General features: G+C 40.9%; 1 protein-coding gene and 1 long non-coding RNA gene across 2 annotated transcripts; one reads left to right on the top strand and one right to left on the bottom strand.

Moving 5' to 3' along the window:
- The first annotated feature begins 928 nt into the window (after positions 1–928).
- On the top strand, positions 929–5094 carry LOC139025215 (uncharacterized). Its single transcript, XR_011476688.1, has 2 exons — positions 929–1231; positions 2141–5094. It is a non-coding gene; the product is annotated as an uncharacterized lncRNA (long non-coding RNA).
- Positions 3077–10278, bottom strand: LOC111961210 (alpha-protein kinase 2-like). Its single transcript, XM_023983292.2, has 3 exons — positions 9160–10278; positions 8847–8935; positions 3077–8631 (listed from the first exon to the last, which is right to left on the bottom strand). The coding sequence occupies exons 1-3, from the start codon at positions 9274–9276 to the stop codon at positions 8454–8456; spliced, it is 384 nt and encodes a 127-aa protein (XP_023839060.1). The 5' UTR covers positions 9277–10278; the 3' UTR covers positions 3077–8453.
- Between the last annotated feature and the right edge of the window lie 11624 nt (positions 10279–21902).

Raw genomic sequence — 21902 nt, 5'->3', positions numbered from 1 at the left:
AATGTAGGTCCACACAGTTTCTATTTGGTTTTAGTCATTTTGAAGTATATTGATTTTTTTTTACTCAAACCATCCGTGGGCCGGATTGAACTACCCCTGATGTACACGATGTAGAACATCAAATGCATATCTGAATCTATCTAACCAAGAACATTTGCATTTTTTCAAAATTCCAGACTTTTCTTTGGGGCAAGCTTGTTATTGGAGATGAGAGATGTTAAACAGTATTGTTATTGTTCATAGTAATAGTAACAACATACAGACATTTTTCTGGGAATGTGAATATTGATTATTGACAGATATTTTATGACAGTTCGTAAACACCAGCTCACGGTAAGCTTTTAGACATTCTTATCTCATCCAGCCCCTGTCCAACTCTTCGAAGTCAAAGAGTTGACAATGATGATGACAGGAAAGGGGACATTTTTAAGACTTTAACGTGTACTCTATGACTAAGTATGTGCCCGTCTACTCCGTTACACAGAGTACATCTGTCATTTAATTTTGGGTGTCATGCTGTTGGCACGAGGAACAAGGTAGCACTTCAGGACCCCGTCACGGTCTTATTAGACCCTGGAAAAAAACAAAAGATGGTGGGCATAACATGCAATGAAGGGGAAGTAAAGTTGCTATCTTACTGTTCTATCTTCATGAACAACTACAGCTACTGTACGTTACGGTAGCAAACAAAGAGATTGTGTGTGTACGGCACAGCAAAGACTGAATAATAGCTGAAGAGACAAAGGTGGATGCATGCCTGTTTGCCATGCCAAGGTAGTACGTTAGTGCCCCCCCCTCCTCTAAGTCAGGGTCAATCGATACTACCCTGCAGCTTATCACTGAGGGGAATTAACTGTTTGTCCAAACAACCCTCCTCTGGCTACATAAAGGGAGGGAAAGGGACAGCACCATTCCCAAAGGCTGACTGTCTCTCTGTCCACGCACCTGCGTCCCTCCACATACCCCAGACCTGCGTCAACACACCATGGACTGCTGCAAACAGGACTGTAGGGCTACCTGGTCTTTACTGAAGAGCGTGGAGCTGTGACACGGGACAGCGGAGAAGGAGTCAGAGGATGTGTCTGAAATGGTACCCTATGTGCATATAAGGAATGGGGTGCCAATTTGGACACAGAGAGAGAGAGAGCAGCAGCCCTGTCCTGGGGCCTACATAGTGGGAGTAGAATGGGGAGAGAGATGCCAAGGCGGTCGACCGACCAGTAGTCTCATGGTGAGTTACAGTAGGATCTAAATGAGCACATGTAATTTAATGGTAGTAAGAAACTAACACAAGTCTACATAATCAAGGCGAGGGAATAGGTGTTCCCTCTCCAGAAGAAGCATAGTGAATGGACTGGTCAGAGTTTTCCCCATGTCCATTGTGATCAGTGTGTCTGTCTGCTCCATCTGGTTAGCAGCAGGTTTATTATTAATAGCTGACGTGAGCCTTAGTGCAGTTCGGTGAGCGGTCATAGCAGCTCAGTGTGAGTTGAAATAGGCCTTTATACAGCAGACCTGTAAATCCTAGGATACATGTATTTATTACATTTGTACATATGCTCTTATCCAGAGCGACTTACAGAAGCGATTAGGGTTAAGTGCCTTGCTCAAAGTCACATCAACAGATTTATCACTTAGACGGCTCAGGGATTTCAAACCAGCAACCAGCCCAATGCTCTTAACCGCTAGGCTACCTGCCGCCATACTACAGTATTAAGCAAGGGTCATACTATATCCATGTCTGGTAGCATGCTTGTATTTATTGTGTTGTTCAGATTTTCATTTGAGTCATTTTAGCAGATACTCTTATCCAGAGTGGTTTAAGAACTTAAGTAGGTGTGAAAATATCACAATCATTGCAAGCAAAAGGTGTTTGTTTACATGCAGAATTATTATTGGGCCAACATTGAGACAGATCTACCATAAGACCAAACTGCATGTTGTGTGAAATGTTATGTGGCGGTCTCATTAGTCATCAGTCTAAGTTTTTGTAGGTGGTAATTTCTACATTGAAACATGAAATGCACCAGGGACAAATCTATAATAGATTACTAATCTCTCTCTCTCTCTCTCTCTCTCTCTCTCTCTCTCGTTCTCTCTACAACTTTCTATCTGACTTCACCCTCGCTCTCTACCCCAGTTATCCTCCCCCCACCCCCCCCACCCATCTCTCTCTCTCTCCAACTTTCTATCTGACTTCACCCTCGCTCTCTACCCCAGGTATCCTCCCACCCCCCTCTCTCTCCACATCGCAGATATTCCCTCCCTCCATCCATCCTTATCCTCTGAAGCTGTGGAGTGTGACAATGGTGTTTGTGTCCTCTGCAATCGAACGCCATTATCACACTAAATAGCTCCGGTTAGAAGAGAACAGCGTCACCGTGACCCCATGCTCTGTGGTCACTCAAACAGAGATACGGACGGTGAAGTTCCGGCCATGGCTTTGCCTTATTCTCTCTTCACAGGCCTCACATGTTGTTGTAGCTGGTTTGGACTCTACTTTGATCACATGCTGACTGAAAGGTAAGTCATTCAAATAGAAGTGTGATACCTTGACAAAACATGAAGCTTCAGATGATTGCTGACCCATTTCCCTCTCTGCCTACATGTGAGGTGATAATGTGTTACGAAGGTAAAGACGTGATCTTTTAGAAACCGAAATACATGAACCATTATGGGAGGCTATAGTGTAAATATGGCCAATCAGAAGAGGGGAGAATAAAAGCCACAAGTTGCAGCTCACTCATTTTGTGGAAAGCTCCAGCCAGTGCATGTGCGTGCGCACACACACACACACACACACACACACACACACACACACACACACACACACACACACACACACACACACCACACACACACACAACACACACACACACCACACACACACACACACACACACACACACACACACAGTATTTACTCCCTCTCTGCCACTTGAGCCAGGGTACACACACCATCACCTTAGACTAGCAGGTTTATAACATAGAGGTCAATAATAGGGCCTGTATTCATTACAGAACTCACATTCACTTGAAAGAGCCGTGCCCCCAAAAATCACAAGATAATATCTAACTAATCTCAAACATCAATCACGGCTCCAAAGAAGTATTACTCTCTATTAGGAATAGGCAGTATCCGATTACATATAACCAATATCCCAAAGGTGATTTAAATAATTTGTTTGAAATTGTGTGAATGAATATCTCAGAGAGGATAACTCAGACATTTTATTTGTATTTATTATGGATCCCCATTAGCTGCTGCCAAGCAAAATTAAGGCAGTTTATACAATTTAAAAAACATTACAATACATTCACAGACGACTGTGTGCCCTCAGGCCCCTCCTCCACCACTACCACATATCTACTGTACAAGATCCATGTGTATGTGTCTGGATAATGCGTATATTATCGTGTGTGTGTATGCATGTGTCTGTGCCTATGTTTGTGTTCCATAAAAATTCCTATGTCCCCGCTGTTCCATAAAATGTGTTTTTTTTATATGTTTTTTAAATCAAATTTTACTGCTTGCATGAGTTACTTGATGTGGAATAGAGTTCCATGTAGTCATGGCTCTATGTAGTACTGTACGCCTTCCATAGTCTGTTCTGGACTTGGGGACTGTGAAGAGACCTGTTGTTGTGGCATGTCTTGTGGGCTATGCATGGGTGTCCGAGCTGTGCGCCAATAGTTCAAACAGACAGCTCGGTGCATTCAACATGTCAATACCTCTCATAAATATAAGCAGTGATAAAGTCAATCTCTCCTCCATTTTGAGCAGGGAGAGATTGACATGCATACTATTAATATTAGCTCTCTGTGTACATCCAAGGGCCAGCCGTACTGCCCTTGGATGTACACAGAGAACCAACTGCAATTTTCCTAAGTCCTTTTTCAAGAAGGCAGAGCAGCACCTTATAATGGACAGACTTCTCCCCATCTTAGCTACTGTTGTATCAATATGTTTTGACCTTGACAGTTTACAATCCAGGGTAACTCCAAGCAGTTTAGTCACCTCAGCTTGCTCAATTTCCACATTATGTAGTTGAGGTTCAGGGAATGATTTGTTCCAAATACAATGCTTTTAGTTTTAGAAATATTTAGGACTAACTTATTCCTTGCCACCCACTCTGAAACTAGCTGCAACTCTTTGTTAAGTGTTGCAGTCATTTCAGTCACTGACATGTATAGTGTTGAGTCATCCACATACATATATATTTTATATTTTTTATTTAACTAGGCAAGTCAGTTAAGAACACATTCTTATTTACAATGACAGCCTAGGAACAGTGGGTTAACTGCCTTGTTCAGGGGCAGGACAACAGATGTTTACCTTGTCAGCTCAGGGACTTGATTTGGCAACCTTTCTGTTATTGGCCCAACGCTCTAACCACTAGGCTACCTGCCACCCCAGGTAGATACTCTGGCTTTCCTCTTAGTAAAGATTGAAAAAAGTAATGGGTCTAGACAGCTGCCTTGGGGAATTCCTGATTATATCTGGATTATGTTGGAGAGGCTTCCCTTAACACCCTCTGTGTTCTGTTAGACATGTAACTCTTTATCCACAATTTAGCAGGGGGTGTAAAGCCATAACACATACGTTTTGCCAGCAGCAGACTATGATTGATAATGTCAACATCCGTACTGAAGTATAACAAAACAACCCCCACAATCTTTTTATTATCAATTTCTCTCAGCCAATCATCAGTCATTTGTGTAAGTGCAGTGCTTGTTGAATGTCCGTCTTTATAAGCGTTGTCCTTCTTTGTTGTCAATTTGGTTACTGTAAAATAGTATTGTATCTGGTCAAACACAATTTTTTCATCAAGTTTACTAAAGGTTGGTAACAGGCTGATTGGTCGGCTATTTGAGCCAGTAAAGGGGGCTTTACTATTCTTAGGTAGCGGGATGACTTTTGCATCCCTCCAGGCCTGGGGGCACACATATTCTAGTAGGCTTTAATTGAAAATGTGGCAATATTGTCTGCTATTTATCCTCAGTAATTTTCCATCCAAGTTGTCAGACCCCGGTGGCTTGTCATTGTTGATAGACAGCATTTTAAAAGGCATGTACAGCTCAGAGAGAGACGATTGTATGGCATGTATACTGTAGCCTAGCTCTGAGGCAGAGAACAGTGTTAGCATAGCAGACATTCTGGCCAGGCCAAACTGGCAGCTGGCTTGGGACGTCAAGAGGAGGAGCTCTCAGGGGGCACAGTGGTATACTCTCACTGACTGGTCTTCTGGTACTGCACTAAAAACTTGTAGTTTTTTAGAAGAAAGTAAAATAGTGCCATCAAGTAACACAACAGGTTTCAAATGGTCTCATCATCGATCCTTGCTGAACCTCAGCAATGTTGGGAGGAGCTCCAGTTGAAGTTGGATGTTTACATACACTTAGGTTGGAGTCATTAAAACTCATTTTTCAAACACTCCACAAATTTCTTGTTAACAAACTATAGTTTTGGCAAGTCGGTTAGGACATCTACTTTGTGCATGACACAAGTCATTTTTCCAACAATTGTTTACAGACAGATTATTTCACTTATAATTCACTGTATCACAATTCCAGTGGGTCAGAAGTTTACATACACTAAGTTGACTGTGCCTTTAAACAGCTTGGAAAATTCCAGAAAATGATGTCATGGCTTTAGAAGCTTCTGATAGACTAATTGACATAATTTTAGTCAATTGGAGATGTACCTGTGGATGTATTTCAAGGCCTACCTTCAAACTCAGTGCCTCTTTGCTTGACATCATGGGAAAATCAAAAGAAATCAGTCAAGACCTCAGAAAAAAATTTGCACTCCACAAGTCTGGTTCATCCTTGGGAGCAATTTCCAAACGCCTGAAGGTACCACGTTAATCTGTACAAACAATAGTACGCAAGTATAAACACAATGGGATCACGCAGCCGTTATACTGCTCAGGAAGGAGACGTTCACCTAGAGATGAACGTACTTGGTGCGAAAAGTGCAAATCAATCCCAGAACAACAGCAAAGGACCTTGTGAAGATGCTGGAGGAAACAGGTACAAAGGTATCTATATCCATAGTAAAATGAGTCCTATATCGCCATAACCTGAAAGGCCGCTCAGAAAGGAAGAAGCCACTGCTCCAAAACCGCCATAAAAAAGCCAGACTACGGTTTGCAACTGCACATGGGGACAAAGATCGTACTTTTTGGAGAAATGTCCTCTGGTCTGATGAAACGGAAATAGAACTGTTTGGCCATAATGACCATCGTTATGTTTGGAGGAAAAAGGGGGATGCTTGCAAGCCGAAGAACACCATCCCAACCGTGAAGCACGGGGGTTGCAGCATCATGTTGTGGGGGTGCTTTGCTGCAGGAGGAACTGGTGCACTTCCCAAAATAGATGGCATCTTGAGGAAGGAAAATTATGTGGATATATTGAAGCAACATCTCAAGACATCAGTCAGGAAGTTAAAGCTTGGTTGCAAATGGGTCTGCCAAATGGACAATGACCCCAAGCATAATTCCAAAGTTGTGGCAAAATAGCTTAAGGGCAACAAATTCAAGCTATTGGACCTCACATCTCTAGAAAACTTGTGTGCTGAAAAAGTGTGTGCGAGCCAGGAGACCTACAAACCTGACTCAGCTACACCAGCTCTGTCAGGAGGAATGTGCCAAAATTCACCCAACTTATTGTGGGAAGCTTGTGGAAGGCTACCCGAAACGTTTGACCCAAGTTAAACAATTTTAAGGCAATGCTACCAAATACTAATTGAGTGTATGTAAACTTCTGACCCACTGGGAATGTGATGAAAGAAATTAAAGCTGAAATAAATCATTCTCTCTACTATTATTCTGACATTTCACATTCTTAAAACAAAGTGGTGATCCTAACTGACCTAAGACAGGGAATTTTTACTCTGATTAAATGTCAGGAATTGTGAAAAACTGAGTTTGAATGTATTTGGCTAAGATGTGTGTAAACTTCCGAATTCAACCGTATTCTCCGTGTTAGAATGTATTTATTTTATGCACCAGACATGGAAAAAAGGTAAGGTAAAAAATGCCAGTTGAGCAGAAATCAGTTGCTTTACTACAGTAGGTAAAAACATATGGTAGCTAACCGACAAACATACATCTTACTGTAAATACATTCACTTCAAAGACATCTAATGGCAACACACAAAAAAACATTAACACAAATACATATATTTATATTTTCACTAATCAGGTACAGACAATAAACATAAAGTTGTAGTGTTGTAATATGACATATATTTCATATTTTTTTGTAATCTCTATTCTTATATTACACAATATTTCATTACTACAATTATGTTTAACACATATATTGAATCAAATGTGTTAAATGTGTCATTAAAAGTAAAAAGAACACAAAAAATACATATACAAAACATTTATTGTTAAAAGAAACAACATACCCTAAAGCTATGCTACCTCATAAAGTAAGACATCACAACCTGTTACAGAGGGACTACAGTATACTGCCCATTGTTAATAACCATTACAGGCTCCCGAGTGGTGCAGCGGTCTAAACTTTACTTTACCATGACCTGCTGAAACATACTTCTCGTCACCGAGATGGGAAACCTACTCAACTGAATTAGACAAGCCCTTCTTTGATACAGCAGCAGCTCTCTAGTAAGATACAATCCGGACATCCTCTCTCCATCCATCCATCTATCCAGCCATCCATCCATCCATACTTCCATTGACCCAACAGTCTCTGTATACACTCCTGAGAGACAACCACATATCCAGGTAGCATCTTTGTGTCTTGTATGTCAGATTTATTCTTGGGACCATCTTCCCATTATCAAACCTATTAGCTCTATTTTCAGGTGTCTCTTGCAAAACCTATTTCATATCTCAATGAGAAAACCTGTTACCAAATGTTAAATAAAAATCCATAATGCCCATAATTTAAAGGCCCCCCTAATATCAGGATTTGATCTTCAGGATGGTTCCCGGAAGCCTTTTTCTTTGGGGCAGGTTGGGTTGGCTTGGGTTTGGGGGCAACAGCATTTTCTGGCTTCGGTTGTAAAGACTTGAGTCCAAGGATCTCACAGTATTTGTTGCACAGATGCGACGCTTTGAACTGACTGATGAAAGACGTGGAACAGTTCCCATTGAATCCCGTGTATCTAGAAAGACAGCGATGTTGCATATATACGTTAGTGAGTAATATTGTACTGTGTACACTAGATAATATATTGTTTTTGTGATTTGATTTGATTAAAATCATCAAAAATTGTATTTTCGTTTCCTATACTCATCCTTCTTACAGGTAGCTATTCCGACATCTGTTAACCTCATGCCAACCCATAGAATGAAATGAGAGAAATTAGATAGCACTTTTTAGTTGCAACAAAGTTTGTATACAGTTCGATACTATTTATATTTCTATCTACCACATTCATTACACTGCTGTAAGTACAGTAGCTAGGCTGAACCTTGTCTATGCAGCACTACTGTACCTACCTTGCATGTCAGTGATGAGTAGGTTTCCCTCAGTCTCGTGGTAGACACAGTGCTGGAAGGCACAACACTTCTGACCTGCCTCAGAGTCTCTCAACTTCAAGTTGAGCTTCTTCCCATCCCGGACAGAGTACTTCACCAGGTATTTGGGAATCATCCTAGAGATAAGAAGATTACTATACTGTATATTTCAAAAGGATTTCATATTTTTTTGCTTTTACATAGAGGTTGAAGCACAGGGAGAGCAGAAGTGTTGAAGTGCAGTTTAGGGGTTAGGTGGGACACAAGGACACAACAGCAAGAGATGACATCTAGGATTTTCAGGCTCACACCCTGACACATGATGATGAAACAGCGATGACATTATACTCACTCTGGAACCTCTACGAAGGCTTCCTGTGTCTGGGCCACAGTTGTCCAGGCATTAATGTACTCTCTGGCTATGTTCTGAACATGGCACTCCTGGAATCATACAATACACATGTTAGATCTGAGCATTTTTGCTGATGGTTACAACAGGATTCAGGAAGTGAATGAATTGAAATGAAATTGACCCCGATCCTGGGTCACAGTATTGCAGAATGCCAAATAATGACAGTAACTGATTTTCTAACCCTTACTATACCCTTAACCCCTAACCTTAACCCTAACTCAGTGCCTGGTATCAAGAGAAATGCTCTGCTCACATCCACGGTCAGGTTATAGTTCTTCTGAACCAGCTCCTCGTTGTTCTTGGTCCAGTAGCTGATAGCGTTGTGTACCTTCAGAACGCAGGGGTGGCCCTGGGTGAACATAGGCACCATACCGGCCACTGGTGCATACCCTCGCCAAAGTGTTCCTTCTCAGTCACCAGGCTGGCTGGCTGGCTGGTTCTCCCCAAAGTACTGGTCTGACAAGAAGTCATCTTTGATGAGGAAACATGAACACTTCACGTCCTGCTTGCCCCACCACCTCAGGGTACATGAAGTAGAGAGGAATTTACTCATTCAGAATTAGCCTTTACTATATGATATCTTAGCAAATTATCATTGCATAGCAGTAACATAAAATGTAGCAACATTGAGGACAAATGTTTACACTTAAAATGACATTGTGAATTACTTTTATTGACTTATGAACACCAATGAGATTGATGTAAAAATATCAAACTGAAATCCTACTTAATTTCTCCACTAACCTATGGTATTTTTCTGGGGAGTAGCCGGGATGACGATCTCACTCAGCACAATAAAGGAAACAGACAGAGGAAAATATAAATGGTATCATATTAAACAGTGCTCCATCCATCCTGATACAAGCTTTAATTTATTTTTGTGTTATTATTGTGAGAGCTGGTTTCCAATGTATTACAGATAACAAAAAAAAGTTGAAAGTTGAACTTGAGACTTAAGTGTGACCTATGATGTGTCTTACTCTCATCGGCGAGGAGGTAGTCTAAGACAACAGAGCCATAGAAACAGAGGAGACTACAACAGTATTTCCCCAGATCTTTATTGGAGGCTTTGGTGATGGCGAGGGACACACTACTCTCATCCCCAGCACTACAGAGAGAAGAGAGGAGATGTAAAATCACTATTCTATATCAATGTAATAACATAATATCTGCTTTCATCCCCATCACTACAGAGAGAAAAGTGCAGAGGTCAAATCTTTAATCATCATTCTGTTTTAACATAATATATTGATTTATTTTTGTACATACGTATTTATCCTTTTACCCCTTTTTCTTCCCAATTTTGTGATATTCAATTGGTAGTTACAGTCTCCCATACGGACTCGGGAGAGGAGAAGGTCGAGAGCCAACATAATCTATTTCTAATCAGGCTTGGTCCAAAACCCTGATGAAGGCAACTTGCTGTCAAAATATTGGTTCATTACTGAATAATATTATTAATGAATAATATTACATTCAGAGCAATAAAAGTGTGACTGGCAGCTATATTCATTAAATTTTTTGGTCTCTGGTCAAAACCTACATCTGACTCAACATACAGCGGGGTCCGGAATTATTGGATCCCTTGATAAAGATGAGCAAAAAAGACTGTAAAATAAATAATACAAATACTGAGCTATATTGTATGCTCACAAATGAACAAATATATGTATATATTTTATACTAATACAATCGCTCAGAGAAAGAGATGTCGTTTAACAGGTAATAAAAAATGATTGGATACCCTGTTTTCAATACTCCAGCAAGGATAACGACATTGATCCTTTTTCTAAAATGTTTTATGAGATTGGAGAACACATTGGGAGGGATCTCACCCATACAAAAAATATATACATTTCAATATATTTAACGTCATGTAAATGCTTGCATCTTTGCTCAAATCACTATAATGCCTGGCAATATTCCAGAAATACATGGCTATGGCATCTAGGCTACAGGGTGGCCAAAGTGGTTCCCAATGCAGCTTCTTAAATTGCTATTTACGTATTGATCAACGGAGAATTTGTTTGGGCCACCAAGTCAAAAACTTTGGCAGTGATATGTTTCAATTGAGATGGTGAGTAAAAAAAAATATTTTTGATTTCACCTCATTTAAACATTCTGTCATAAAGAGCACACGTTCAACTTCACAAAAAACATGTTTTCCCATCTCAAGAGGAGCAGTAGGCTGTTATTTTTTTTTGTATTGTATATGTTTAAACAAAAACTATACTTTGTGCAATGCTCCACAATATGTCAAAGTGTAGGTCTAGGTCTTGTGCTTCCAATTTTATACGTCTCTACAGTGGACGGTTAACAGTGTTAATTACTAGTTAAATCAGCCATGAATCCCCTTGTGACAAGGGGAATGGAAACTAGTTTTGTGCAACATGAAGGGGCAACTGAAAGCAAGAATACATTTTTTGTTATTTATTGTTAAAATATTTCTAGCCTGTCAATCTCTGGGTAACAGAGTTGACATGTAATGTTTGACCCGCTCATTTTTTCACCACAAAACACCAGACAATGGCCAAAAAGAGTAGAACCAGCTCACCTGCTTTTATAATAGGATCTGACTATTCTTTTGAAATAAATATTTAAAAGAATAGTTTCACCATATTAAAATGAGAGTCCAGTTCAGGTCATTTTTTTACCTTAAAATAAGGGACTGACGAAAATAAATGACTAATCACATGAAATAAATTATAATCTTCAGAAATAACTTTGTCAAAGTGATAAAATGACTAGAGCTTTACAATGATGTTAAAAACTTGGAGTATTTTGGGGGGTTAAAATATTCCTAGAAGTCACTTTATCAAGTCTTTATTCATATTGAGAATCAGATTTATTGACTTCTCCATGTGGTCTATATTAAAGGGTACGTCATTTCATATACAGTTGAAATGAGAAGTTTACATACACTTAGGTTGGAGTCATTAAAACTTGTTTTTCAACCACTCCACAAATTTCTTGTTAACATACTATAGTTTGAGAAAGTCGGTTAGGACATCTACTTTGTGCATGACGGAAGTAATTTTTCCAACAATTGTTTACAGACAGATTATTTCACTTATAATTCTCTGTATCACAATTCCAGTGTGTCAGAAGTTTACATACACTAAGTTGACTGTGCCTTTAAACAGCTTGGAAAATTCCAGAAAATTATGACATGGCTTCAGAAACTTTTGATAGGCAATTTACATAATTTGAGTCAATTGGAGGTGTACCTGTGGATGTATTTCAAGGCCTACCTTCAAACCCAGTGCCTCTTTGCTTGACATCATGGGAATAGCAAAATAAATCAGCCAAGATCTCAGAAAAAAATTGTAGACCTCCACAAGTCTGGTTCATCCTTGGGAGCAATTTCCAAACGGCTGAAGGTACCACGTTCATCTGTACAAACAATAGTATGCAAGTATAAACACCATGGTACCACGCAGCCGCGTGCCACGTGCGAAAAGTGCAAATCAATCCCAGAACAACAGCAAAGGACCTTGTGAAAATGCTGGAGGAAACAGGTACAAAAGTATCTACAGTGGGGAGAACAAGTATTTGATACACTGCCGATTTTGCAGATTTTCCTACTTACAAAGCATGTAGAGGTCTGTCATTTTTATCATAGGTACACTTCAACTCTGAGAGACGGAATCTAAAACAAAAATCCAGAAAATCACATTGTATGATTTTTAAGTAATTAATTTGCATTTTATTGCATGACATAAGTATTTGATCACCTACCAACCAGTAAGAATTCCGCCTCTCACAGACCTGTTAGTTTTTCTTTAAGAAGTCCTCCTGTTCTCCACTCATTACCTGTATTAACTGCACCTGTTTGAACTCGTTACCTGTATAAAAGACACCTGTCCACACACTCAATCAAACAGACTCCAACCTCTCCACAATGGCCAAGACCAGAGAGCTGTGTAAGGACATCAGGGATAAATTGTAGACCTGTACAAGGCTGGGATGGGCTACAGGACAATAGGCAAGCAGCTTGGTGAGAAGGCAACAACTGTTGGCACAATTATTAGAAAATGGAAGAAGTTCAAGATGACGGTCAATCACCCTCGGTCTGGGGCTCCATGCAAGATCTCACCTCGTGGGGCATCAATGATCATGAGGAATGTGAGGATCAGCCCAGAACTACACGGCAGGACCTGGTCAATGACCTGAAGAGAGCTGGGACCACAGTCTCAAAGAAACCATTAGTAACACACTACGCCGTCATGAATTAAAATCCTGCAGCGCACGCAAGGTCCCCTGCTCAAGCCAGCGCATGTCCAGGCCCGTCTGAAGTTTGCCAATGACCATCGGATGATCCAGAGGAGGAATGGGAGAAGGTCATGTGGTCTGATGAGACAAAAATAGAGCTTTTTGCTCTAAACTCCACTCGCCGTGTTTGGAGGAATAGAAGGATGAGTAAACCCCAAGAACACCATCCAACCGTGAAGCATGGAGGTGGAAACATCATTCTTTGGGGATGCTTTTCTGCAAAGGGGACAGGACGACTGCACCGTATTGAGGGGAGGATGGATGGGGCCATGTATCGCGAGATCTTGACCAACAACCTCCTTCCCTCAGTAAGAGCATTGAAGATGGGTCGTGGCTGGGTCTTCCAGCATGACAACGACCCGAAACACACAGCCAGGGCAACTAAGGAGTGGCTCCGTAAGAAGCATCTCAAGGTCCTGGAGTGGCCTAGCCAGTCTCCAGACCTGAACCAATAGAAAATCTTTGGAGGGAGCCGAAAGTCGTATTGCCCAGCGACAGCCCGAAACCTGAAGGATCTGGAGATGGTCTGTATGGAGGAGTGGGCCAAAATCCCTGCTGCAGTGTGTGCAAACCTGGTCAAAACTACAGGAAACGTATGATCTCTGTAATTTGCAAACTAAGGTTTCTGTACCAAATATTAAGTTCTGCTTTTCTGATGTATCAAATACTTATGTCATGCAATAAAATGCAAATTAATTACTTAAAAATCATACAATATGATTTTCTGGATTTTTGTTTTAGATTCCTTCTCTCACAGTTGAAGTGTACCTATGATAAAAAATTACAGACCTCTACATGCTTTGTAAGTAGGAAAACCTGCAAAATCGTCAGTGTATCAAATACTTGTTCTCCCCACTGTATATCCACAGTAAAACGAGTCCTATATCGACATAACCTGAATGGCTGCTCAGCAAGGAAGAAGCCACTGCTCCAAAACCGACATAAAAAAGACAGACTACGGTTTGCAACTGCACATGGGGACAACGATCGTACTTTTTGGAGAAATGTCCTCTGGTCTGATGAAACAAAAATAGAACTGTTTGGCCATAATGACCATTGCTATGTTTGTAGGAAAAAGGGGGAGGCTTGTAAGCTGAAGCACACCATCCCAACCGTGAAGCACGGGGTGGCAGCATCATGTTGTGGGGGTGCTTTGCTGCAGGAGGGACTGGGGCACTTGGGCACACAAAATAGATGGCATTATGAGGTATGAATACTATGTGGATATATTGAAGCAACATCTCAAGACATCAGTCAGGAAGTTAAAGCTTGGTCGCAAATGGGTCTTCCAAATGGACAATGACCCCAAGCATACTTCCAAAGTTGTGTAAAAGGGCTTAAGGACAACAAAGTCATGGTATTGGAGTGGCCATTACAAAGCCCTGACATCAATCCTATGAAAAATGTGTGGGCAGAACTGAAAAAGCATGTGCGAGCAAAGAGGCCTACAAACCTGACTCAGTTACACCAGCTCTGTCAGGAGGAATGAACCAAAATTCACCCAACTTATTGTGGGAAGCTTGTGGAAGGCTACCCGAAACGTTTGACCCAAATAAAACAATTTAAAATCAATGCTACCAAATACTAATTGAGTGTATGTAAACTTCTAACCCACTGGGAATGTGATGAAAGAAATAAAAGCTGAAATAAATAATTCTCCCTACTATTATGCTGACATTTCACATTCTTAAAATAATGTGGTGATCCTATCTGACCTAAGACAGTGAATTTTTAATAGGATTAAATGTCAGGAATTGTGAAAAACTGAGTTTAAATATATTTGGCTCCGGTGTAAATGTAAACTTCCGACTTCAACTATAGCACCAATAACCTGTCTGTCTCCCTGCCTGTCTGCCTGTCTCCCACTTTTCTCACACTCTTAACCTTTGTAGTATGTGAAACTACACAATGTCTTGCGAGAACCTGCACAATGTTATTACAATACATTATTTCAATACATTCTTAAAAATGCAGTATTTTTCCACACTCTACCACAGCCAGGTGCAATTTTGGGGAGGGACACAACAAATAAAAAACTTTGCATGTATGGCTCCTTACCACAATCAATCAGTATGGCAAAAAGAATCTCTGCTCAGAGTGCCTTAGAAATAATTTTTGCAGAGAGAGAAGCTAGGAGGTTCTTCCACTGTGGATGATGAAGCATTTTCAGAATATGAGGATCCTGACTCTGTCAATTCGGAGTCTGACCGTGAGTTGGAAGAAGAGGATGAGATTGACCCTCAGCCAGCCAGTAGCCAGCCCCAGGACCAGCCCGTCAGCAATCAGCTTATCAGCTGCCTGTAGGAGAGGAAATATGGATATCAAAAGTTTTTGAAATTGAATGGTCTTCTTGCACAAGGAATGAGCCACCCCGCATGGCTGCCATTGTGATAAGGATGCATCCAGGGCCGACGTGGATGGCGGTTACTCACGTGCAGGACATAAATTCTTATTTTGAACTGTTGATTCCAGACACCATCTGGTGAAAATCATTCTGGACTGCACTAATTTGCAGAGAAGGCGTGTTTTTGGATAGAGATGGAAGGAGATGGACTAAACGTATTTACATGCATACTTTGAGGTTCTTATCCTTGCTGGTGTTTTCAGATCCAATGTGGAATCCCTGTGGGATGCAGAAACTGGCAGAGAACTTTTCCTTGCAACAATGTCTCTGGAAAACTTCCACATTATTTCCAGGATTATGCGCTTCGATAACCGAGACACCAGACCAGCTTGGCGGCAGAGAGACAAGCTAGCTGCAAACAGGTCAGTGTGGGACAAGTGGGTGGACCGCCTCCCCCTGATTCCAGATCTCAATATGGAATCAAGATCTGGGCTGCCTGTGATGCTGCTTCATCATATGCATGGAACTTGCACGTGTATACGGGGAAGCCAGAGAAGAACCAAAAGATGTGGGTTGTCCTGGACGTGACACAGGAACTCCATGGCCACAACATCACATGTGATAACTTTTTCGCTTCACACAAGCTGGGACAGGAGCTCCTCAAGAGGAAGCTGACGATGGTAGGAACAGTACAAAAAAACAAGCGAGAGCTCCCACCTCAGCTGTTGAATACATGGAACAGGCCTATCAATTCCTCTAAGTTTGTGTTCATGGCCGACACGTCCCTAGTGTCCTACGTGCTAAAGAAAGACGAAAATCTGGTACTCATGAGTACGCTACATAGGGATGGAGAATCTGTGGCCAGGAACATCAAAAAACAGAAATCAGAATGGATTACAATGACACAAAGGAGGGGTGGACAGTTTAGATGAGCTGGTGACTAGCTACAGCTGCAAAAAAGAACACTACGCTGGACACTTGTGATATTCTTTAAGATCTTGGACATCTTTGCGTACAATGCGTTTGTCATCTGGATGCCGTTGAACCCAGACTGGAACAGAGGGAAGCTAGGAAAAGTAGTTTTGAACAGTAATCCAACTCGGAATTACAAGTCAGAAACTTGGTCATCATCCTAGAGCTCAGACTTCTCGACTTCACGATTTTTCTCAGTCTGAGCTCGTTTTGTTTTCGAGTTCCCAGTTGTCTTGATCACACCAAAAGTAATAAGTTTCGAACGTGATATACTGCATACTTTTTTACTAAACAGTATGTGCAAAATAATACATAGTATGATTAGCACACAGTATGCAGTTTAAGTAAGTAGTAGGCAAGCCATGATTGTAGACACGGCCAGACTTGATGGCGTAGCAGGAAGATCGGAATGCCGTGAACCAAGGGCTTGTGGTTTCAAATCCCAGTGGAGGACATGTTGTTATGTCAAATATGTAAGTTGAAAGCACTGTATGGTAAAAGCATTGTGGAGTGTCCCCCCCTAATCTTGCCAAAAAAAAGAGCTGTGAATGGATCAGTGGTTCACTAATCAGAGCGTTGATGGGCTCTGCCACGGTAACAAAGGGTGTAAAGATACAACTTTCAAAAAATAATGTTACTTTGGGATCATTAGGCAACGTCCTGATGAATGATAGACAGGAATGTTCTTGCAACGTTTCCGCGAAACGTGTCTAGAACATTACTATCTTATATTCTGAGAACATGGCAACCGTGTTCTGTGTATGTTTGGTGGGACATTAATGGAATATTCTCCTAACCCACAGAAAACTGGACACGTGAACATTCATGCATCGTTCTCATGAAACGTATCTAGAACATTCATGCATTATATTTTGACACATTTTGACACATTAATGTTCTTGCCATGTTCCTATGAAATGGGAGTGTGAGGAACATGTTTGTTGGCCTCATAATTGCAAGCCAACTAGCTAATATTTAGAAAAACGATTTGTTTGGCTAGAGATATGCAAACCGTTTGCAATCTCTTTACCGTTGCTTGCTAGCTTGCTGGCTAGCTACAGGGGTTAGCTGACTAATTAGCGACATTAGTTAGCTACTGTCATCAGTTGTTGTTGTGTTATTATCATATTTTGCCTATTCCACCGTTTGTAGAACTCATACTGGCATTTGAATATAGCGCGGTGAAAGGGAATCTGGACACACTGTGGACATGGTAGACATATTTCAATATAGGTGTAGACACATGACACGTTCGGCATTGCATGATCAGAACTCTATGATCCGAATACAAAAGCTGCATGAACTGTCAAGTCTAGACATGGCCAGAGAAGAGCTCCGACCAACAGCAAATGTCTATCATGTGCGCACAGGGAACAATATCATGCTGCAGGCACCATAGAGAAGAAAAATACATATTTAGAAGTGATTATTGATCGCATGTCAGCTAACACACGTGGGATGTTGAAGTAAAGTCAAGTAAAAAAGCTGGAATTGAAAAACCGCCTTATTCGAATGCAATACATGTATTATTGAATGTGTTCGGGCTGTGCGCATACCTTTCAGGTGGCAGGTGCCCAAAATGAAAAACGGGCTTTCATAATTCATATCTCGATAATTCATTTTAAGATTGTTTAGCATAATTGTGGGCCTATTTGTTTCTGCAACAACACACTCACTGATCCAACATGTTGATGGGCAGTCACTACCATTATGGGAACTGTATTCACTTTTTATGCTGAGTTACAGCATTCACCCCACATAATACATAGTGCATTTATTATTATTATTTTTAATAATCAAACCAAAACCGAACCGACCTCAAAAAGCACTAATCGCTCAGCAATAATAGCCAAGGACTAGGTGTGTGGAGACACATATTGTACAATATGAGGAGGGAATTATAGTCCTAAAGAATCTTTCCAGTTTCACTGACTCACCCAATGATGTGCAGCTCACTCACTGGTGATGGCCGCTATGTGCTCGTGCCTTTGTTTTAACTTTTTCAAGTTGATAAAATATTTTGGTAGACGACAGGAGACAGATTAGATTAGTCTTCATTTTTCAGCAGGATCAATATGCTTTCCAACCTGTGTTTTCCCGCGATTGTAATAGGATATTGCAAAAGGCCTGTTTTGTCTGCATGCTGTTCACTGACAGATTTGCCTTCCACCAAGTGTTGCTCACAATCTAGTCAGGTTACAGCCGTAACTTGACCTCGTTTCAAAGTTATCAACAAGTAATCTTATTTGTATGCCTAGAAATCACCAATGTAGACTGTTTGAAGCACACTTTTGTAAGTCTCAGTTACAGCAGCTCCAATAAGCCCCCTATGTTGAATGAGAGGCTTGTTGAATCATGATTCTTTTGAGGTTTTAGTTCATCGTTCGGTGGGGGGGGGTCCTACGTGCACTGGGCATTACTGAATCAAATCAACTAAATGAGTCGAATGATTCATTCTTTTGACTGAACGAGTTGAAAAGGTCTAATTAAGTCAAATGAGCCAAACTTCCCATCACTAAATGACCAGTGACTCTGGTGTCAGATTACAATACATATACACAGCCATTGGAGGCCGCAAAGTCCCACCTAAAATGTAATTAGTTCATGGAGTTTACGCATACGCATCACTGTCAAACGAAGCACAACACTGGAAATCTGTCCGCATCCACAGAAACTAGTCCCCTCGTTCTATGACAAGCAGAGATGGTTTACAGTATATTGAATTCAAAACAGAGAGAGAGAGAGACTGCCACAAACTGGCAGTTCCTTAAAGTTTTGGCTGTATATGTAGCTGAATATGAATAAACACTTAGCTAAGTGGGTTTATGAAATAAACAAACATGGGTACAAAACCCGACGTGCACCAGTAACATGTGCACAAGCACTTACAATAAACAATTCCACACAAAGACCTGGGGTGGAACAGAGGGTTAAATAGACAACAATAAATGAGGGAAATTGAAACCAGGTGTGTAGGAAAACAAGACAAAACAAATGGAAAACGAAAAATGGATCGAAGATGGCTAGAAGACCAGTGACGCCGACCGCCGAACACCGCCAGAACAAGGAGAGGAAACGACTTCGGTGGAAGTCGTGACAAGTATTTTACAAAGTAGCCTATTAAAAGCAAATGGTAATCTATAAGGCAGTTATTCTGAGACTTTCTTCTTTGCCTAATACAGTATATTTGTTTATTCATTCACAACTAGGATGTTGCTGGGCTCATCATAGTCCGTGTGGTTCCCTGGAAACCCAGTGATGCTTAGCACAGACAGTTTAGCTGCTTCTGCAGCAGAGTCAAGTGGAGGTAGGAAGAAAAAAGAGACACACACACATGTACTGCCAGTTTCTTAATATTTTGGCTCTATATTATATATACAGTTCATCCTTAGGGTAGTGGGGGGGCACATATGACAGGCACTCATTTGCAATATAAGTAGTTAGGCTGTTATAATGTTATAAATTATTAAAGGCTAAGGATAAGCTATTAGGCATTTACTCCGTGATTTTCTTCTTTTCTCAAAAAAGTGTTTTATTCATTCACAACTAAGATGCTTCTGGGCTCAGCACAGACAGAGTGAAAGCTGAGGAAAACAAGAAGAAGCACAGAGAGACATAGTGTCGGACAGACAACTGAGGAGAACAAGATGAAGCACAGACAGACAGTGACAACAGAGGAGGACAAGGAGAAGCACAGACAGAACAGTGACACAGTGACAACAGATGAGGGACAAGGAGAAGCAAAAACAGACATGACAACAGAGGAGAACACGATGAACACAGACAGACAGTGAACAAGACAGATGAAGCACAGACAGACAGTGACAACAGAGGAGGACAAGAGAAGCACAGACAAACAGTGACAACAGAGGAGGACAAGGAGAAGCACAGACAGACAGGACAACAAGGAGAACACAGATGAAGAAGACAGACAGTGACAACAGAGAGAACAAGACGAAGCACAACAGACACGTGACACCAGAGGACAAGGAGAAGCACAGACAGACAGTGACATCAGAGAGGACAAGGAGAGGCACAGACAGACAGTGACAACAGAGGAGAACAAGATGAAGCACAGATAGACAGTGACAACAGAGAAGGAGAAGCACAGACAGACAGTGACAACAGAGAAGGAGAAGCACAGACAGACAGTGACAACAGAGAAGGAGAAGCACAGACAGACAGAGTGAGTGTTGTGTGGTGCAGGTGCGGTGATGTGTGCTGCTGTGGCTAAAAATGTAGATAACAGAAGTACAAGCCACTTTGAGAGACGTCATCCTATAACTAATATGAATTTGCAATATAGGTCAAGTCGCCAACAGTACAAACATTTAGTATGCATGGAAAGGGTACACCCTGATGGCCATTGTAAAGCAATATATTTCCTTCTCCATTCACATTAGCTTGTACGCATCCTCCATATGTGCGGGTTTAGCTAGCTCATCGTTTACAATAGGAAAAGTGAATGGGAAAAGAAGTTTGAAGTTTCTTCGCCTGTCTGTGTCTTATTTCAACAACAAAAAAACTCCATAACTTGAAAGCTCTGTTTGTTAAGGTCATTTTACGATGTCAGGCCTGAAAATATGTTCAGCCATTTTGGCACCGTGGCTCACTACTCAAACCAGACACAATTGGTTTCAAGTGGCCAAGAGACATCGTGATCTCCTACTACTATCTAGTGGACGAACTTGGAATCAGACAGAGGATATATGTACATCAGTGGATAGATAGAGACTTCAGCTTTCTTCTTCTCATAGTTATATCATTCCCGTAAGACAGAAAATAAAGATATGGCACGTTGCATAAGCCCTGCACTTTTAAAATGGCTGTTTTCCAATGGGAATAAACACATGTTTAGAGTAAAAGATCTAAGATATTTTTCATTATTATTATTATTATTCCTTTTGAAACAGTAATTGATGACATATTTGATCTGAAACCTAGACTTTCAAATCTCTTATTCCCAATGAAATTGAGGACCCCCCCCCCCCAAATAATACATTGTTTAATAGGAAGAAAGGTGTAGTAGACAGCTTTCTGAACAAAATAAAGCTGGGACTCAAAAGGTTGATCGATACGTTTCTCCTTCTTCCTAACACTAATGTCCACTAGAGGGAACCGGACACCATGTTCACTTGTTCCGCTCTGCTCTGTGACTTGAGATTTAAATGAGCAATAAGCGTGAAAATAAAACCACTTGTTTTCTAAAAAGTTGAAAGCATTCTGCAAAAGCAATCCTCTTCAAAAAAAGAATAGAGTTCTATTGTAAAAAAAAATATATATGTCTCTCTTTTTCTCTCCAAACCAAATGTTGACTGAGTCTTCCAAATGAATAAGAAATGCCCATTGTGCATGGTGAAGCTATGACACATGTCGTGTACACAACAACACAATGCATGTGTATATCA

This window comes from Salvelinus sp. IW2-2015, linkage group LG4q.1:29 (assembly GCF_002910315.2).
Source record: "Salvelinus sp. IW2-2015 linkage group LG4q.1:29, ASM291031v2, whole genome shotgun sequence".
Lineage (NCBI taxonomy): Eukaryota > Metazoa > Chordata > Actinopteri > Salmoniformes > Salmonidae > Salvelinus > Salvelinus sp. IW2-2015.
The sequence above is the reverse complement of the archived record's forward strand: the minus strand, read 5'-3'. Positions and strand labels throughout refer to the sequence as shown.